Source organism: Schistocerca cancellata, chromosome 9, assembly GCF_023864275.1.
Source record: "Schistocerca cancellata isolate TAMUIC-IGC-003103 chromosome 9, iqSchCanc2.1, whole genome shotgun sequence".
NCBI lineage: Eukaryota > Metazoa > Arthropoda > Insecta > Orthoptera > Acrididae > Schistocerca > Schistocerca cancellata.
Genome location: NC_064634.1, coordinates 94488463 through 94510485, shown reverse-complemented (window position 1 = coordinate 94510485; position 22023 = coordinate 94488463). Strand labels below are relative to the sequence as shown.

The window sequence follows — 22023 nt, the reverse complement described above, 5'->3', positions numbered from 1 at the left end:
TTTCTGGATACAGAAAATGTTCGACTGCTGCCCTGGCCAGCACATTCTCCAGCTCTGTCACCAGATGAAAACGTCTGGTCAATGTTGGCCGAGCAACTTGTTCGTCACAATACGCCAGTTACTATTCTTGATAAACTGTGGTATCATGTTGAAACTGCATGGGCAGCTGCACCTGTACGCGCCATCCAAGCTCTGTTTGACTCAATGCCCAGGCGTATCAAGGCCTTTATTACGGCCAGAGGTGGTTGCTCTGGGTGTTGATTTCTCAGGATCTATGCCTCCAAATTGCGTGAAAATGTAATCACATGTCAGTTGTAGTATAATATATTTGTCCAATGAATATCCGTTTATCATCTGCATTTCTTTTTGGTGTAGCAATTTTAATGGCCATTAGTGCAGTTCTATTGGCACTGCTAGGGAAAACTGTCTACTACATAAATTGTTTGTCTAATTATATTGATCTTCTTGTCTGTGAATTTAACCAACATATTCTCATACAGTAATCTCAAAATGACTCAGTCGTGTGTCAGCACTTTCTTTCGCCGACCCTTTCAGTTCTGTCTGGAAAAAATTAAAATAATGTCCAGTTACACCTCGATAAAACATCAGCATGGAGCAAAAGCTGGTAAGCAGCACTTAAAAGAGAAAAATGCAAACTTATAGCTGCCATACCAGTGAACTTTTCTCATATCGACCACACAGGGCTTATTTCCATCCAGGTGCGATTTGTTTATTTTTTGTTCCTTTTTTGTGCATGTTGGTCAACTTCAGAGACAACATTCCCCGTTCACAGTGAAGTTACCAGAATGGAGAAGAGGCCTTTTTTGGTATCTTGGAAGCTTAGCCGCACACCAATGAAGTAAGCGAAAGAAAATCTGAGAAAAGGACCAAATACCAGAACTAGATAGCTCTTCTGGCGGTCGTAAAGAAGTCTCAGAATACCTGTCGATAGGACCAACAGAATAAGGATAAGAAAAGTAAAGGCGAAGGTGATGAGCAGCAATCAAAAGGAGAATAACCACTTGCTTAACATCAAAATTGGAAACGACTTAGCAATGCAGGCGACAAAAGTTTTTCTTCTGTATGTAGGTCTACTGGTGTCGGGTATTGATGTGGAACCGAAGGGGAAGTTTCTGGACGTGTTGAACCAGAGCACAGGAGTGTATGGAAGTGAAATGTGGGCACCGGAAATACGGAGATGCAGAAACTGGAAGCATTTGAAATGAGTTACTATCGAAGTATGTTCAGAATTAAGTGGACAGGTGAAGTACGAAATAAGTTACTTTTTATTACAAAGAGTAGGTGATGGTAGATATCTATGGAACAACTTTCCCAAAAGAAGGGACATCTTAGCGATATATGAGGTTTTTTTATTTTTTTATCTTACGCTGGGAGGAACAGTAGAGGGAAAAACAGGGGAAAGATGAGATATAAAGAAAAGATTCTAGAGAATGGTGGGTGTCAGTAGTTCTACAGGGACGAAATGATCAGCTGGTCTTTTTCTCTTCTTCCCTCCAACTAGGATGAGGCTTTAGTGATGCTTTTCTAACTTTGCTGGATTTATTACCAATTTTTTTATTCGTCTTCTCACAATTCGACTTCCGACTGCCTCGTCATCTACTTGCTGCTTTTGGTGGTCTTCTTTCACACATATGTTTTAGACGGTCTTTCCATTTTTACCTAGTTGTATTTCATCATTTAGGTTGTATATCTGCAACTCTCCTCTAATATCTTCATCTCTAAGTCCATCTTCACGTAAATTTAATTCCAGCGGTTTATCTACGACTCACTTCAATCAAAGTAGCATAGAGACAGCCATTACACTTTACAACCTGAGATATGTGTCCTTCAGCCTGCCGAGTTGGCCGAGTGGTTCTCGGCGCTACAGTCTGGAACCGCGCGACCGCTACGGTCGCAGGTTCGAATCCTGCCTCGGGCATGGATGTGTGTGATGTCCTTAGGTTAGTTAGGTTTAAGTAGTTCTAAGCTCTAGGGGACTGATAACCTAAGATGTTAAGTCCCATAGTGCTCAGAGGCATTTGAAGCATATGTGTCCTTCCGGGTTTTCTTTTTTAATGGTCTCCTTATTGTGCTGTAAATCCTATGGAATTTATTTAATTCAATATCTATGCCTTCAGCACAATACAGGACCGCACCGAAGACTGGAAACTTAAAAGAAATGGAAAAGGCGTACAGCTAGCTCACTATTCAAAAATGGTTCAAATGGCTCTGAGCACTGTGGGACTTAACATCTGAGGTCATCAGTCCCCTAGAACTTGGAACTACGTAAACCTAACTAACCTAAGGACATCACACACATCCATGCCCGTGGCAGAATTCGAACCTGCGACCGTAGCGATCTCGCGGTTCCATACTGAAGCGCCTAGAACCGCTCGACCACTGCGGCCGGCAGCTCACTATTCATATCTTGTGAAGAAAATGCGTAAAGCCAGCTCACTATGCATATTTAGTGACACCTTTTTCTTTTTAGAGGATACACAACACGTTAAGTTACAATCGGACGCCACGTAGGAATACTGTGATGTAGAGACAAGTGACCCATATTGAAAACACATACAGATACCTTCGAAACGGCGACCTCAGCTTCATCGGGCAGTGAAACAATTCATTCTCCGTCACACCAAATGCGCCACTGCCAACGAAAACCTGTATCTTTCAGTCGATGGCCTAGAATTATAACTGAATTTCTTGAAGCTACACGGTTGCATTACTTTGTTGAGTATGAACTGAACTAAGCTACGACGAAAAATTGGAAGGACGACGTGAAAGTACTTGAAGCGGACGTTTAGCTACAGGAGGAGTAGAAAGGGATGAAAGTGTCAGAGACCACAGGGAGACTGTATGAAACACAATACCAAAGCAAACAAGAGTGTAGCACATCGTTTTTCTAACAACGGTCATGCAGATGGAAGAAAAAGAAAAAATCCAGAACTCGCAAGCAGGGAAAGGGATGAAGCACCAGACAGAGGAATATGGTGACTAGGAAGACTGGAACATGTGTGACGGATTAGTGAAGACAATGACAGTAGTACGTTTGTAGAAAAGCTGTATGTACGATAACATCGAGCAGTGTTTTGACCACGCCCATTAGCTATGTTCAGACGGAAGTTTTGTCTTGAACCTGCGATCAATTTATTGTCGCCTCATGCTTCCTATGACATTTTTCTTTACTAGAGGGAGAGACGCAACTCGAAAATTTCGAATGCGTGACAAGGTCAATAACACTCGCAGCGCGCCTTGTCGCGGCGTTCCCCTGGATGTCAGGCTGACCCGCCAAACGTGACGTGCTGCGCTGGGGGCCCCTCGCAGCCGGGCGGCGGCGGACGCCTTTGAAGATTTTCTGTTTGTGGCCAGCGTGGCCTCGACGTCATCACAACAGAACGAGATGCGCTCTGAACCTTTAACGAGCACGTTGCGAATTGACCGCTCCCAGATTGGAGTTGCTGGCACTGTGCTACGTGACAGACGTCACAGCGCTTTTAGGTATGATGATCCCTTCCTGATCCGCTGTCCTTTGGTTTCCTGAATCATACTGTGCTGACAGTCCGCCCCCGGTAGCTGAGTGGTCAGCGCGACAGACTGTCAATCCTAAGGGCTCGGGTTCAATTCCCGGCTGGGTCGGAGATTTTCTCCGCTCAGGGACTGGGTGTTGTGTTGTCCTAATCATCATCATTTCATCCCCATCGACGCGCAAGTCGCCGAAGTGGCGTCAAATCGAAAGACTTGCACCAGGCGAGCGGTCTATCCGACGGGAGGCCCTCGTCACACGCCATTATTATTATTACTGTGCTGACACAGAGAAATTTCTCCGAGTATTCGTGGGATTGTACGTATTGTCACTAGTCGCATCCGAAGCTTTGAAGATATCCAAGACGCTTCGCTGTCTGGCTGTGGAGAACTACAAACAAAAAGCTGCGACATTCAGTAATGCATCTTGATATGAAAACCAGCAAAAGATACGTATGTACTATATCTGTCTACGTAGAACATATAAGAAGATACTGCTAAGTGCAGATATTTCCATATAGACCTTCAAGGAACGTTCAAAAAATTACGAGGGTCACTCCAAAAGAAATGCACACTATTTTTTTTTAATCCATCTTTTATTCTACACGTTTGAAAGTATTAGAGTGTGTAGATACATCCTTTAGGAACAATATTTTCATTTCTCCATATAATTTCCATCCCTCTCAACTGCCTCACGCCATCTTGGAACCAGCGCCTGTATACCCACACGGTAAAATTCTGGACCAACCTGTTACAGCCACTGTTTGGTAGCGTGCACAAGGGAGTCATAATCTTCAAACCTTCTTCAACGAAGAGAGTCTTTCAGTTTCCCAAAGAGATGATAGTCACATGGAGCCAGGTCAGGACTGTAAGGGGGGTGTTTCTGTGTTGTCCATCCGAGTTTTGTGATCGCTTCTGTGGCTTTTTGACTGACATGTGGCCGTGCATTGTCGTGCAACAGCAACAGCTTTTACCGATGTGGTCAAACACGACTCAGTCGAGCTTGAAGTTTCTTCAGTGTCGTCACATATGCATAAGAATTTATGGTGGTTCCACTAGGCATGATGTCCACAAGCAAGAGTCCTTCGGAATCGAAAAACACCGTAGACATGACTTTTCCAGCAGAAGGTGTCGTTTTGAATTTTTTTTTTCGTTGGGTGAATTTGCATGACGCCACTCCATTGATTGCCTCTTTGGAGTGACCCTCGTAATCGAACGTCGCTTACAGGCGATCGTTGACTAAAGAAAAAAATCTAATGAAATGCAATGCGTTATTATGCTTGATACATAAATAATAATATGAATATGTGATAGGATATGGGTAACATCGGTCGACAACCTGGCAAACGTTCTCATAATACAGGCTGTTATAATAAGATTCATCCAATTTCACAAGCCGGCCGCTGTGGGTGAGCGGTTCTAAGCGCTTCAGTCCGGAACCACGAGGCTGCTACGTTCGCAGGTTCGAATCCTGCCTCGGGCATGGATGTGTGTGATGTCCTTAGATTAGTTAAGTTTAAGTAGTTCTAAATCTAGGGGACTGATGACCTCAGATGTTAAGTTCCATAGTGCTTAAAGCCATTTGAACCAATTTCACAAGTCTATATCTTCTATACGAATGACGGTTGAAACAGGGGGTATACTTTTTACTATTGCGCTCAGTACAAAAGTTGTATTTATCTTTCGCAAATATTCAGTGTGCATTTTATCGGACGCAAAAGAAACACCCACATGGTACTCAAACTTCTCTCATACTCTGGCGAGCATGTATGGCAGTAAACGTCATTCACTGGTGTTGTTATGCAGCGTCGCAATACGCACAAAGTTGTTGGAAGTTAAGGCGCCAAGACGGAATGTTTCACAAAACCTCCATAATTTCCCCTTAAATAAATCAACCAGTGTTCTGGAACTGCTGGTGCCATTGACGAATATTTTGGTGGAGTGCCGTATTCTTGGCGAAAACACCTTTTGCTGCTGTTATCAAAAAATGTTCAAATGTGTGTGAAATCTTATGGGACTTAACAGCTAACGTCGTCAGTCCCTAAACTTACACACTACTTAACCTAAATTATCCTAAGGACAAACACACACACCAATGCCGGAGGGAGGACTCGAACCTCCGCCGGGATCAGCCGTGCTGCTGTTATCGATTCTACACTTACTGAGTAAAGCTAACAGCACCAGAGAGACTCCCACTGGTAACCACATGAACCGACTGGCGCCAAGGTAAACTTTTTATTTCAGTGTATAATTAAAATACGCCCTATCCTCTTTCCTGTAGAAATTCAATGTGTGCCAGAATCGTCGCTCGTAGAACATCACGAGAGTAGTTGGGTTCTGCCCACGTACGAGTGAGCACTGCAGCATCAACAATTCTGATTGCTTCATTAATTAGTGCACGAAGGGTAGGAATGTCATTGACTGGTGTTGGGTACACGCCATTCTTGACGTAATCCCACAAAAAAAGAATAATGGCACGAAATCGGGAGAGCGCGGGGGCCATGCTATGGGACCATCACGACCCATCCACCTGCCGGCCAGGGTGGCCGAGCGGTTCTAGGCGCTACAAACCGCGTGACCGCTACGGTCGCAGGTTCGAATCCTGCCTCGGGCATGGATGTGTGTGATGTCCTTAGGTTAGTTAGGTTTAAGTAGTTCTAAGTTCTAGGGGACTGATGACCTCAGAAGTTAAGTCCCATAGTGCTCAGAGCCATTTGAACCATTTGAACCCATCCACCTCTAAGGAAACGTGTCATTCAGCAAATCCCGCGCGTTCAAACTCCAATGTAAGGGTGCACCATCATTCTGAAAGATGATGGACGTCTGCAGCTCTTCGATCTGTGATAGCGGGAACTGTTCGAGCACGTCTAGGTAAGTATTTCGGGTTATGGTTTTCTCTGCGAAGGAAAATGGGATCAACAACCTCTCGTGCATTAGATCACACCGCACACTAAGCTTCGGGCTATCGTGGACGTGTTTACGTATGCTGTGTGTGTTTTTCGGAGCCCCAAATCCTAATGTTGTGGCGATTCACATTTCTTGAAATGTGAAATGTTGATTCATCTAAAAACAGGTATTTTTCTGGGTAGTCGTTGTCAGCGGAGGAGGTCATCATAGAATAAGCGAATTCATATCACATAGCACGATGGTCTGGCTGCAGTGCTTGGAACATTTCCACTTTGTACGCAGTGAGGCGCAGTCGCTTATGTAACGCTTTATGAACAGTTGATCTTGCTTCCTGCAACTCGCGTGATGCACGACGAATTGACCTGAGGGTTGCGTTCAAATGCAGCTTGCACTCTGTCAGCACACGCTTAAGACACGGGAGGGCGCACATTCCGAGGAAGGTCTTTGACACTGTCTGTCTAAAGCTTTTGAACCGCCTCCTTATGCTAGTTTTTGCCGGTGATGACCTCCCGTACTAGCGTCGATAATTCTGCAGTACCATTGTCACAGATTTGGACTCTGTACACCAGCTGACACATTACGCCTTTTTATGATCTTTTGCCATTTTGATGCAGTCCAAGCCGATTCCCATTTGACGATAAAAATCTGTAGTATCTTCAAAGTTATGATTTTCGGAAATGGTAGCAAACCCCTGTAGCCTATATAATTTTGTCTATGACATGCATGTCGTCATCGATTACCCGAATGTCTTTGACATAGAATAATTAATATCGTCTCTCCTTATCACAACATTTTTTTTTAAATTTTTTTATGTTGAATCCAGGCAACCTCCCTTTTACGCGCTTACTGTGATGATAACTTCTGTGAGTATTTTTTTACTTCGATAACTTATTTGTATTCACTTTTAAACGATTCTGACTTATATGTTTTTCACCAGCTGCGACATATTCGCGGCCGGCCGTTGTGGCCGTGCGGTTCTAGGCGCTTCAGTCTGGAACCGCGTGACAGCTACGGTCGCAGGTTCGAATCCTGCCTGGGGCATGGATGTGTGTGATGTCCTTAGGTTAGTTAGGTTTAAGTCGTTCTAAGTTCTAGGGGACTGATGACCTCAGATGTTAAGTCCCATAGAGCTCAGAGCCATTTGAACCATTTTGACGTAGTCGCGAATATGAAACTGTCAAATGTTTTTTATTCCAGCCTTTGATCACAATATCAATTCTTTTGACGATGACCGGTTTCAATCCGTAATGGCCGTCCTCTGTTATACAATACAAAAATATATACACCTAGTGGGCAGTGCGTCTTTCAACACAATACAGCATAACGTATCACAATATACTATCATACACCAGGGAAATGTACAGATAAAATACGGTAAAACGTACCTGGTCTACACCATGTCCTAATGTGATACTATCATAAACCAGGAAAATGTACAGATAAAATATGATAAAACGTACCTCTTCTACACCATGTCCTAATGTGACAAGGCCGTAATGGCATCGTCAGAACTTAAATATACTCAGCACAGCTTCGACACTTAGGTCTAAAATAAGGTGTAGAATAGGCCACATCGTACCCACAGTCATTTTTGCAACTGGCTACTGAAGTACCGTAGCTACCAGAAATCTGTTTGCCTACATCCTACAGAGATGTCGCTACTGTGGGCTTAGATGTATTCATTTAGGTAAGAAACATAATCTGATAGAAACACATGAGGTAAAATACATGTAGCAGACTTTTAAATATTGATCTCTATTATAGAAACTAATTGTGATACAGTAAAAGACGAATACAGTCACCCATATAAAATTACTAAAAGGAAATATATAAAGATAATAGGTCTGACACTTTTATGGTGAATTTACGGTCAAAAATAAATATACGCAATACATTGCCTGTAGCAACTTACAAATTACCTATGAAAGATAAAATGTCTATACGACAACTGAAGAAAAGACATATCAATGATCAGCGCCCTCTGTTGGGTCGGCCGCCAGGATGTTATGTATTCGCACACCGATCGTAAGAACTTAAGCACTAGAGGGCTTTTCATACGTCGTTGTTACGATGACATCCTGGCAGCCGACCCCGGGATTCAATGCCAACTTCGTTTACGTCAGTGTAAGTGAGGTTATATAATTTCTTTTTGCTTATTACCAGACTTGATTGTCATGTTTCTTTGCTTCCGTAATATCAGGAATTGCCTTACACATTCCACAAAAAATAAAATAAAATTAGGACAAGTAATATTAACTCAACACTGATCTGTGTGGTAATATAAGGAAAAGCAAAAGTGCTTTGAAAACTTTTGCCATGGTAATTTTGTTTAAGTATTTTGAATTATTTACTTACAATTGTTGAAAGTTTTGACAGCAAGTGTGTATTTTGACCTATCTTGAAATTTATAGCAAATATGAGGAATACGTGTAATGTATATAATTGTTTTTTGCAATAGAACAACATGAAGCTGCAGATTTGTGTGTATAAATGTCGTGTTTAAGTTCTGAGCTATCACATATTACACCATCTACAAAAATTCACTATGGTTTCAAATATTTTTTGAGGATCATTCATTGTTAACTAACATTAACACAGAGCAATTAATCAATTGTAGCCGTCTTGTACTTTTAAAATGCGCTCGATAATGAAGGGAATAACTAAAGTTTTTCCCGTTGATCTTCTATTCTCTTTTCAGATTTCTCCTTAGTTATCTTTTCTGATTTCTCTACGTACGAAGTCGGTATAGGATACGTTACAATCCTGCCTCTCTCGTTTCTCAACCACTCCTTTTCTTTCATGCCCATCAAGTTACGAAAACCAATGCCACTGAAAGCTGTCCCAGGTCACATCGCAAAGGGAAACAAATTTCATCATAGAGAAGATGCTATGGCCTCTCGGAACAAATCGTTGGAGCCAATATAATTCATATTTCCCTTTAAGGCACTTCAACAGATATTGAGATAGTGTAATGCACCTACCGAGTCTCACAGAGTTTGCATGGCAGTGATGTGAGAGAGACCACTTATCCACACAATTTGTTCTTGTGGAAATAGAGTATTAATTTTCTTTAATTTTTCTCAGGCGAAAAGTCTCCAGTAAGTTCTGTGAGAGTGTTGCTTTATGGTGGTAAAGGGAAGTAACAATACCGGCTAAATAGTAGGAAGGTCTGCGCTAGGTCATTGCGTTTTGCAGGGTCTGACAGTTAACTCTCAACACACACTAATGTAACTTACTGTACGTAAACAGGCGGTAAAACACATTACTGTTCAATTAAGATCTTGACAATGACTCACTGGATAGAGTAACAACTGTAAAGTGTCTAGTAGTTTGCCTGAGCTAAGACTTACGGTTCAACCCCCCACCTCAGGTATAGCACATAGCTGCTTCGTCTGCTGCAGCCGGGCTCATAATGGCAGTAACGGAGATAACCACAAGGGGCGCCCGACTTATCGGTCGTTAACTGAATCCACTGGCAAGCTCTACTGCAGAGCGTTAAGTAATTGTTGTAGTTAACACTGGTATCTGGCTAAGAGTATAGATATTCGCAATATGTGAGAGTGGCATTTGGTCGAACACGGAGTGCTGTGATTTGTTGGGAGATACAGAGATTCTTAAAGGAATTGGTAGTTTGATTGCAAGTGGCAACTAAGGGAATAATATATCTAGCGGCAAGAGCTGTTCGGATGGACTGAAGGGGAGGATTAATTCTTGTTCAACGGCTAGGGGTTTTTCCTTACATTTTTGTGAGGAGGTGGAATCGGTTGCTAGTGCCGCGAAGGGAAGGGATTGTAGGTGTAGATGATACATAAGAAAGAGTCTAAATTTACAACACGGACAAGTGGGTGAATTTTTTCAGCCTTGAGTTAAATAGTTATTATGGGTAAGGTATTTGAGAGGTAAATGAGATCTCTATTTATAATGAGATAGTCAGAGATCAGCTGTAAATCAGAAATATGGAAAAAAGAAAAGTGGGATTGCTTTGCTTCATGTGCAGGGAATCGGGATCCGCCACTCACAGTTGGAGATGAGCTACTACAACAACGGCTTGCTCTATTTGTAGCCTTTGTTGTCTGTCAAAAGTGGGTGTTTTAGTGTTAGCCCACTAATGTGAGTAGTCGTGCTGTAACGCGTCTTCGTGTAATCCCACAAGTGTGACTGGAAGGACTGGGAAAACGATAGTCGCCTTCGAACGACCTCGAGATATCCCGATACACCGCAGAGCTCAATACACTATCGAGTGTTGCTCGAAGTGTCACGTGACATTTGACCCACGTGGCGCGAAAGCAATCGATCCTGAGGATCAAAAAAATTGCCACAAGAACAAACTATAGCTCCGCTTGAAAAAAAGACATCGTGGAATACAGTCAGAAATAGTAATAAATCCTACCAAGGCATAAAACTCTTCTATTTATGAATATCACATGTAAGCATTTTATGATGATTATGTAAAGCTAACAAAGACGAAAGTATGGTCCTTCAAAAATGTTACTCGACTCTCATCCCAATATTTTTTTCTTTATTGTTATTTCATCACCCTCGCCCCATATAGGCGGGAGGGTGGGCTCTCAGCAATAAAATTCTCCGCTCTTCAGTCAAGTGATTTAAAAAATTTACGACGAGAAATACAAACAAAATTTGTGGCTGTTTTGTATTTTAAATTAAAAATGAAAGACGGACAGTTAAAAGACGGAAATACATACATGTTAAAACATAACGCAAGAAGGTGAAATTACTCTGATAAAAATAACGAAGCACTGTTCTTTCACTTAAAATGTGAAGGACCTGCTCTACTGTCAGGGGTACTGCCGGAGGATAGAGTATATTCCATAGGTTTAAGGGGTGTGGGTAGAAACGTAGCAAAACTATGGAGATGAGAGGTAGGAGCTGAGTTAGTGGGAGATACAGTCGATGGGAAAGACAGAGGGCGAGGGGTAGTGTATCTGGTAGGCAGGGTAGTGGTTGTAAGAGGAAAGGGGTGAGAATGGAGATAGGAGCCCTGTTGTGAAGTTGGATAAGTGGGGAAGAGTTGAAGTGGTAGGAGGGATAAATATCGGGGCGGATCTCATTGTCTGGGAGAAGGAGTTGGTTGAAGTTGTGCTGGGATAGGATATGGAGTAGTGTGCAGGTGTCGGGACGGAGGGATGTGTTCGTGAAGGTGTGGCGGCATACTTTGTGATCAGAGGGACACGAACTGATTGAGGAGGATTTGGAGGGATCGCTGGGATTCTGGAGTGTAGAGCAGAGGACGAGGAAAGCGGTGTCATAGGCATACTGAAGGAGGTGGACTCTTGGAGGTGGTTTCGCCATATCAGCGGTGTAGAGGCGATAAAGCAGTCGACAACAGAGCCTTGGGCCAGTCCTGCAGTGGGATGGAAGGTGTTATTAATAGTGACAAAGGATGGGCGCTTGGATAAGAAGGATGCAATAAGGCCCGTCGTTAACTGGAAATGCGTAAGGCTGAAGTCTGAAAAGGAGACCGGTATGCCATAGACGGTCGTAGGCTTTTTCTAGGTAGAGGGAGACAAAAATAACGGAATTATGGGAGTTGAGTTGGTAGGAGATCGGTGAGATGCAGGAGCTGGTCATCAGAGGAGAAATAAGAACGGAAGCAACACTGGTTAACGAGAAGAAAATAGTGTTGGTTCAAATGTTGAAGGATGAGTCGGGAGAGGATGGATTCGAAGGCCTTGGTAAACACTCAGGTGAGGTTTGGTAGGTAATGCAGACGTGAACGGGGAAAGTGTTGCGCTTTTTGTGGAGTACTTGTTCCATGTCGCTTGCTGTAATTGGCGTATTTAATACTGTATGTGGAGTGGTATGTCGTCCAAGTACTGGAAGCTGGATGCTGGGGTGGGGCAGCAGTATTTGTATGTTCGAGGATGGAAGGGAAAAGTGAGTAATCAGATTGTGGGTCATCAGGGATGGAAGAGATATCAGACAGATAAAGTGCAAAATTGTCAGCTTTGCTCAGATTAATACCAATACAATGTTTTGGTTATTTGCTAGAGACTATAATAGCTTACTATATGAACTGCAAATGAGAATTTCGAGATTAATGCTTAATAAACGAAATAATTCATGTTAAATTGACTTTGGTTGCGATCGCGAGAATAAATAACAGCTCCAAGACCCGTTGTGAATATAGAACGATCACCCGTCACTAGATCGCAGGATGAGCTAAAGCCGTCGGCACACGGACCGTGCAGCCGAACATTGAGCGTTGATCCGACACGGTAGCTCAGCGTATTCGGTCACAGAGCTGGTTGGCCTCTGTAAAAAAAAAAAAAAAAGAACTGAGTGAAAGGATCAACAACGGACTTGAACGGATGTTACATGACGTCCGCAACGACCAAACAAAACGATCAACAACGAACAAAATATAAAAAAAAAGTTGTGTCAATGTCCTGAATAGAGCTATTTGTACGGGCGGTGGTTCGCGTCTTGACACTCCCAATTTTTTTTCCCGACATTCCCGTTTTTATTCGGTTCTGATACTTTATTATTAGTTTAATATAAGTATATATTATAATATCTGATGTTATGTAAATGTAAGTTCACCTTTCTTTGAGGGGTGACTTTGTCGATTGGCTTAATCTACATGACAGCTTGCGCTACTTCTATAAAGATATTTTGCTCCTTTTCCTTTTACGCTTCGTAATTCATATGTTGCAAAGAATCTGCTACTGGGTAGGAATAGTAATCAAGTAAGACTGACCTTGGAGTTTTACTAAAATGTGGGAATGATGAAATAATGTTTATATTATGCGGAAAAGTATTCCAAATTTGTACCGCACTGTTTGTAACGGAACTTTTACAAGCTTGTGTCCTTATTGATTGGGCATGGTACTTCCCTTTTGGTGGACGATGGAGGAAATGTGCGTTTTAATAGAGCTGACGTGGGAATTTTACGCGCGCCCGTTGAGTAAACAGAGTGATTTACGAACTAGAAACATCCCTCAACTGCCGCTGGAGTGCGTTGCGATCGCGTATACCACGTTGGGGCCCACGTACCGTATGTACAAGTCGCATCGTTCCTGAGCGTTCAGCAGCACGTTGAACTTGGCACGCTCAACGTTAACGTTCGACAGCACGGTCGGTGTGCCGACGGCTTAACGCTCCACGATTAGACAGAATCATGTGAACCATGATTGTGATCATTTGTTACTTAATGGCTGTGTTTGCCGCCAATGAAACGCAGTCGTTGGGCCGGCCGCTGTCGCCGAGAGATTCTAGGTGCTACAGTCTGGAACCGCGCTACGGCAATGGTCGCAGGTTCGAATCCTGCCTCGGGCATGGATGTGTGTGATGTCCTTAGGATTAAGTAGTTCTTACGTTCTAGGGGACTGATGACCTGGGAAGTTAAGTCCCATAGTGCTCAGAGCCATTTGAACCATTTGTAATGGCTGTGTTTACATATGATCTGTTCTCTGTAAGATACCGCAGCACTTGTTTTACGGTTATTTCTATGTTTAAAATCCATAATACATTAATAATGCGTTGACACATGATAGATTGGGATTGGGTTGTTTGGGGAAGGAGACCAGACAGCGTGGTCATCGGTCTCATCGGATTAGGGAAGGATGGGGAACGAAGTCGGCCGTGCCCTTTCAGAGAAACCATCCCGGCATTTGCCTGGAGTGATTTAGGGAAATCACGGAAAACCTAAATCAGGATGGCCGGACGCGGGGTTGAACCGTCGTCCTCCCGAATGCGAGTCCAGTGCCTAACCACTGCGCCACCTCACTCGGTGACACATGATAGAGATAGACGAACAGAATTCGTTAGCCCGAGATTTCACGATCTGTGAAGTGTTCGAACTGCACCAGTAGATAGTCGTGTTGCAGGATTTGACACCGCACTGTGACTGATCATGTTGACGAAATGAAATGATCGTATGGCATTTATTGGCCGGGATATCCCCTTCGGGGTTCGCCCGTATCGCAAGTCTTTGTAGTTGACGCTAGAGATGCGTCGAACTCGTTCATTGCCGTGAACTACTTCATTCATTTCACTCTTTGCCGTGAAGCGTTCAAATGAAGTAGTTCATTAATGAAGTACGGAAGCCTGGCGAAGTTGCCCAGTTCGCCGCTCAGCCTCGGCTACGCTCGCTTCGCCCCGCTGGTACAATAAAGCTTCGTAGTACTTCATAATTTCACCAACAGGTGGCCGAACGATTCAGTAACGTGCACGCAACGTTTTACGCTCTTACAGCGTCTGAATTAAATAGAACATGGTCGAAGGGGACAAAGAAAAGATAAACAGAGAAGCCTGTCACATATAAAGAAGGTATTACATTTAATCTTGCTCGACATTTTCTCATGAAGCGCCCAAAAAAGTCTTTATCTGCCAAATGAAACATTATTTGTTGTATTCATGGACTGAAAACTAGGGCTACCAACGAAATGCAGTCCAATTTTATGTTCCTTTTAAAATTTAATGCAAAATAGAATGAGTATGTTTACCACTGTTACAAAGTCTATATACCTACGTTAAGTAATTATTCGGGACGTTTTCCTGTAGGTTTTATTTTTGTTGAGAATAATAACCCTCCGGATTCAAAACGTAGACTGTCACCTGTAGTCATTGGTAAGATTTCGAGTAAAATTCCTCTTTCAGTGTCATTAACAAACCTTTTATTTTCATGTTGGCTGTGCGTGCTCACACAGCCAGCTTCTTCGTTTGTATCTTTAATATTCATTTGTCTGCAAGCGCTGCCAACGGTAGGCTATCCGTAGACGTGAAGTTTAATTGCACCAATAGTCACGGGTAATGATGTCAGCACTGCAGGAAGCAACTGACGCTGCTTTCCCCTCGCCTCTCACCTCCCCAACCCCTCGTAAACCTATCGTTCCCCACAAACACCGCGCGATTCGTCGACAGGCAGTAGAGGGAGGACTGAAGCGAAGGGAGGATGAGTGACGTAGCGCCGATGTAGCGGGAGAGGGAGAGGGGAAGAGAGTGAGTGAACGAACTAGAAAAAAGTGTGGAGTGTGCTATCTGTGAAGAGTTTGAAGTACCAGTTCACAGAAACTGAGTGATTGGTTCACACTTCACTAGAGTGAAGCGTTCATTTGAACGACTCCTTCACGAGCTCCCCATCACTAGTTGACGCCACTTCGGCGACTTGCATGTCAATGATGATGGACACAACACCCAATCCCCTGCCGTGAATCGAACCCGGGCCCCGTTGCGTGGGAGACGGTAAAGGCGTCGGCACACGGACCGAGCATCCGAACGTTGAGCGCTGAGCGTGCCGAGTTTCTGACGTCATAGCGTGGAATAGCACGTTCGGGAGTCTTTCTGAACGTGCAGAGCAATATCTGACATGTCAGATATTCTGAGCGTGCGTCTGAGCGTTGACCAATGAGATGTCACAACGTCACCTACGTCACACGTACGCCGTCTCCCTTCAGTACAGAGTTGTGAGGCGCCATATTGGCATTCATTTCAACCCTATATGTATGTATGCCGTTTCTGGGCACCAGCAAATTGAGAATCACTGGAAAACCCGTTGTTAACTGTGTGATTCGTTCCAATAAAATAATGACAAACATCATATTCGTATTGTAATTTGCGTATTATGAGAGTAGGCTATCTAAAGGCAGCGATGCACAGAAGATCCACCCAAAACGCATTGTTCTTGGTACAACTTCCTATAATTAAATTTCATTTAGTAACATATCTACGATTAAGGTTGTCAGCAACAGTTAACATAAAAAAATTGGCGGTCTCTCGGGTGTTCTTGTGTAGCGTAATGGGTAGCGTCAGTGTCCTGTGTTGAGGTGTTAATTGCGGCGGCGGTTCGAGTCTCGACGCCTGCATATTTTTTTTTCTTAGCATTCGCGATTTAATTGGGTTCTGATACTTTATTATTAGTTTAATATAAGTATGTATTATAATATTTGTTGTTATGTAAACCATTTTTTGAGGGGTGACTTTATTCGATTGGCTTAATCTAAAGGACAGGTTGCGCTACTTGTATAAAGATATTTTGCTCTTTTTTCTTTTACGCTTCGTAATTCACATGTTGCAAAGATTCTGCAACTGGGGGGTAGGAACAGTCCTCACGTAAGACTGACCTTGGGGTTTTACTAAAGTGTGGGAATGATGAAACAACCAATAACCAAATTAGTACCGCATTGTTTGTAATGGAACCTTTATAAGCCTGTGTCCTTATTTATTGGACATTGTACTTTCCTTTTCGTGGACGATGCAGGAAATGTGCGTTTTAATAGAGCTAACGTGGGAATCTTGCGCGCGCCCGTTAAGTAAACAGTGTGATTTACGAACTGGAAACATCCCACAACTGCCGCTAAGTGCGTCGCGATACCGTATGTCACGATGGGGCCCACGTACCGTATGCACAATTCGCACCGTTCCTGAGCGTTCAGCAGCACGTTGAACTTGGCACGCTCAACGTTAACGTTCGGCAGCAAGGTCCGTGTGCCTACGGCTTAACGCTACCGCTGCGCTACGGAGGCGGACATCATCCTCATGGAGTACTGGTTTGTGTCAGCCACCGTGCGTTGCTGGTCGTGCTGGCAACCGCATGACTAAAAGCGTTGCTTTGCACTAGCCCACTGGTGTGGCTGGTCTCTCGGCTTCGCGGGCACCTCTCTAGCGTGTCTGTTGTTCGCGTTGCAGGTTCGCGGCCGCGGCTGTCGCTGCAGGCGCTGCCGGCCACCGTGAGCGTGCGCGAGGGCGACCGCCTGCGACTGGTGTGCCGCGCGCCCGCCAGGCGGCAGCACCAGCGGCCCCGCCAGCGCCAGCGCCAGCGCCAGCGGCCCGGCTACGGCCGGCGGCCCCGCCGGACGTCGGCGTCGGCGCCCTCCTCCCCCTCCTTCTCCTCCTCCTCCTCCTCCGGCGCAGTCAGCTTCTCCTGGTACCGCGACAGGGCGCGCCTGCTGCCGGCGCCGGCGCACTCGCGCGGCAAGGGCGCGCCGACCCACCTCAAGATCCGCAATAAAGCGTAAGTACCCACTGCCCGCTGCCGCCTCTCTAGTTCTACTCTCTGACAAAATTGACAGTAGGACGGGTTCTTCGTATTAGTGCAGATTTGCACGAGAGCTTCGTAAATGGGAACGTTATTAAGCACACGAACGATGATCTTCGCCTACTAACAGGTGTCACAAACGGGTTTAAAGCATTGCATTGTTTTCTATACAGGGTGGTCCATTGATCGTGAACGGGCCAAATACTCGCGAAATAACCGTCAAACGAAAAAGCTACAAAGAACGAAACTTGTCTAGCATGAAGGGGGCAACCAGATGGCGCTATGGTTGGCGCGCTAGATGGCGGTGCCATAGGTCAAACGGATATCAACTGCGTTTTTTTAAATACGAACCCACATTTTTTATTGCATATTCGTGCAGTACGTAACGAAATATGAATGTTTTAGATGGACAACTTTTTTCGCTTTGTGATAGATGGCGCTGTAATAGTCACAAACATATGGCTCACAATTTTAGACGAACAGTTGGTAACAGGTAGGTTTTTTTAAATTAAAATACAGAACGTAGGTACGTTTGAACATTTTACTTCGGTTGTTCCAATGTACCTTTGTGAACTTACCATTTCTGAAAACGCATGCTGTTACAGCGTGATTACCTGTAAATACCACATTAATGCAATAAATACTCAAAATGATGCCTGTCAATCTCAATGCATTTGGCAATACGTGTAACGATATTCCTCTCAACAGTGAGTAGTTCACCTTCCGTAATGTTCGCACATGCATTGACAATGCGCTGACGCATGTTGTCAGGAGTTGTCTGTGGATCGCGATACCAAATATCCTTCAACTTTCCCCACAGAAAGAAATTCCGGGACGTCAGATCCGGTGAACGTGCGGGCCGTGTTATGGTGCTTCGACGACCAATCCACCTCTCATGAAATATGCTATTCAATACTGCTTCAACCGCACGCGAGCTATGTGCCAGACATGCATCATGTTGGAAGTACATCGCCATTCTGTCATGCAGTGAAACATCTTGTAGTAACATCGGTAGAACATTACGTAAGAAATCAGGATACATTGCGCCATTTAGATTGCCATCGATAAAAAGGGGGCCAATTATCCTTCCTCCCATAATGCCGCACCATGCATTAACCCGCCAAGGTCACTGATGTTCCACTTGTCGCAGCCATCGTGGATTTTCCGTTGCCCAATAGTGCGTATTATTCCGGTTTACGTTACCGCGCCGCGCGGGATTAGCCGAGCGGTTTAAGGCGCTGCAGTCATAGACTGTGCTGCTGGTCCCGGCGGAGGTTCGAGTTCTCCCTCGGGCATGGGAGTGTGTGTTTGTCCTTAGGATAATTTAGGTTAAATAGTGTGTAAGCTTAGGGACTGATGACCTTAGCAGTTACGTCCCATAAGATTTCACACACATTTGAACATTTTTTACATTCCCGCTGTTGGTGAATGACGCTTTGTCGCTAAATAGAACGCGTGCAAAAAAATCTGTCATCGTCCCGTAATTTCTCTTGTGCCCAGTGGCAGAACTGTACACGACGTTCAAAGTCGTCGCTATGCAATTCCTGGTGCATAGAAATATGGTACGGGTGCAATCGATGTTGATATAGCATTCTCAACACCGACGTTTTTGAGATGCCCGATTCTCACGAAGTTTGTCTGCTACTGATGTGCGGATTAGCCGCGACAGCAGCTAGAACACCTACTTGGGCATCATCATTTGTTGCAGGTCGTGGTTGACGTTTCACATGTGGCTGAACACTTACTGTTTCCTTAAATAACGTAACCATCCGGCGAACGGTCCGGACACTTGGATGATGTCGTCCAGAATACCGAGCAGCATACATAGCACACGCCAGCTGGGCATTTTGATCACAACAGCCACACATTAACACGATATCGACCTTTTTCGCAATTGGTAAACGGTTCATTTTAACAGGGGTAATGTATTACGAAGCAAATACCGTCCGCACTGGCGGAATGTTACGTGATACCACGTACTTATACGTTTGTACCTATTACAGCGTCATCTATCACTAAGCGAAAAAAGTGGTCCAACTAAAACATTCATATTTCTTTACGTACTACACAAATATGTAATAAAAATGGGGATTCCTGTTTTTAAAAAAACGCAGTTGATGTATGGCAGCGCCATCTAGCGTGCCAAACACAGCGCCATCTGGTTTCCCCCTTTAAGCTAGATGAGTTTCGTTCTTCGTAAATTTCTCGTTTGATGCATATTTCGTGAGATATTTGGCCCGGTCACTATCAATGGACCACCCTGTATATCGTGATCAAGAATGGTGGCAACGACATTCGCTTGAGATGACCCGGCCATTACTTTTACAACTGGTGACCTCGTCCCTGTGTTGGTAATGTGCTGGTAGATGCCGACAGTGTACCCTTCAGCATTTTTCGTCAAACGAGAGAAATACAAGAGCATCTGAGTTAGAGACAGCTTCTTAGCAGCGTGTAGAGTCCCTTCCGCAGTGGTGACGGCGGCGAAGTGTAGTGGCATCGACTTCACCAGACGCCGATGGAACTGGGAGCTATTTTGATGTCTGACCGCTCAACATCCACCCGCAATTCACGGAAGTCTTGTCTATGATGGTGCTATAGGTTTGAGTGCAAGTGGCAGGGACCCCGCAGAGAGAGGCGATAAGGAACAACGGCTGGGAGGAAGAGGCGGCATACAAGTACCAACACGCTTGGAAGGGTCATGTTAGTTGCCCGTTATGTTGCTGATGGTACAGGACACTTAGTGTGTTGTAGGCAAAGAAACACGTGCATATGATTGGACACTTATTCTTAAATTAACGACGGCAGCAGACTTGTCAACGACCGCATTTCATTTAAGGGCATTAGCATGTAAACAAGTACAAAAAAAACCAGAATTTTTAAATTTTTTTCTTAAAAATTTTCTGTACTTTTCTGCATAAGATAAAGTTTTCTTCGAGGAAACTGCACCGGACAAAGCCCGAAAACTAGAGGAATTAAAAGTGTATGCACACATGACTACGCGACAATGTGACACAGACAGCTCTGTCAGAAACATGATTTTGTTCTCACTTGTTTGTTTTCATGACTTTTTAGTCCCATATTTCTTAGTTCAAATGGCTCTGAGCAGTATGGGACTTAACATCTATGGTCATCAGTCCCCTAGAACTTAGAACTAGTTAAACCTAACTAATCTAAGGACAGCACACAACACCCAGCCATCACGAGGCAGAGAAAATCCCTGACCCCGCCGGGAATCGAACCCGGGAACCCGGGCGTGGGAAGCGAGAACGCTACCGCACGACCACGAGATGCGGGCCATATTTCTTAGTGCACTAGATTATGACAAGTAATTACACTGCAGGACTCAAAACCCAGATGAAAGTTTTAACAACTCTATACGGGAACTGATACCAAAAACTGTTCTGGTTGGACTAAATACTTTGAAAATAGGTGTCCTGGATGCTGTGCTACGCTTCAGTTGTGGTGCAGTGTCAAGGTTTAAGGTTATCGAATTGATCAGAGTGCCTGTTGGACTAAATATGCAAAGCATTTTAACTGGCGTTGACCCCTGGCAACTCTTCGAAGAAGAGAAATCAGTATTGGGAGCCATCAAACAAGCAAGCTTTAATTTTAATTTCCCGGACGTTCACTTTTTGGATGTTCTGGTACACATTGGTTAAAAACTGTAAAAGACAGATGGCTGAAATTTTGTATATTCCGACAGAAATTTGAAAATTAAAGACTTTTTAGATAAAAACTATAATTACTGGCATTTTTATAATCACTATTAAAAAATTGAGCAACATCTTTTTGAAAGTCTACTGTAAACATAATTGTGTAAAGAACTCCCAGAAAAAAATCAACCTCTAATTAGGTTTTATTTCTACATACGTGATTGTATGCTGTGCATAAAATAATTAACGTGCTTTATTTCTGTTGCAACACTAAATGCAATTAAGAATTTGGTGTGAGACCAAAACATGTCGTTCATATACCAAAGTGTTTCCACCAGATCTGTTAAAAGATTGCAAACATCACAAGGGCTTACAGCTCTTATTCTTTGAGCTACACCAATTAGAAAACTGACAAAATTTTCCAGATTTCCCCTAGTGTTCACGAACCAGCTCCCTTAACGTGAACCTCCCATCAAGGACACTGCTGTGTTAGAAAGTGGAGCGCATAGCCTCCGGTCGTTTCCGTCACCTGCTGACGTGCGGACTTACGAGCGTTCTCGCTGCTACCTCTTTATCACACAACATTGTACTGAAGTATTTGCGCACCACAAGACTAGGGAAAGTTTTTCGTAATCAGGCACGTTTGAATACGCGGAAAGTCAGTAAATTAATGTCGGAAGAGGCAAGCAAGGAAGCAAAAATCTGATTAAAAGGTGTGCTTGAGAGGGTTGCAGGAACTGCCAATTATTCTAATTCCACAACAAACAGAATAAAAAAAGGAGGGTGTTGGGGGATGTAGATAACAGTAATGCCCCACGCTTCATTACTGCACGAAAGCTGCACAAGGAGAAGAATTTTTATTTTTTGATAATAATACCAAACAGGGTATCACACGTGCCCGTTTTTCTTTATCTTACACTGGCAGTATCGTAGTAGGCA

General features: G+C 43.9%; 1 protein-coding gene across 1 annotated transcript in view; it reads left to right on the top strand.

Annotated features, from left to right (window-relative positions):
* Nucleotides 1-2920: 2920 nt before the first annotated feature.
* LOC126101213 (uncharacterized) overlaps nucleotides 2921-22023 on the top strand; it is a 194961-nt gene continuing 175858 nt past the window's right edge. The window contains exons 1-2 of the mRNA XM_049911905.1: nucleotides 2921-2996; nucleotides 17083-17407. Of these exons, the coding sequence (XP_049767862.1) occupies nucleotides 2921-2996; nucleotides 17083-17407 (401 nt within the window). The remainder of the gene's footprint in view (nucleotides 2997-17082; nucleotides 17408-22023) is intronic.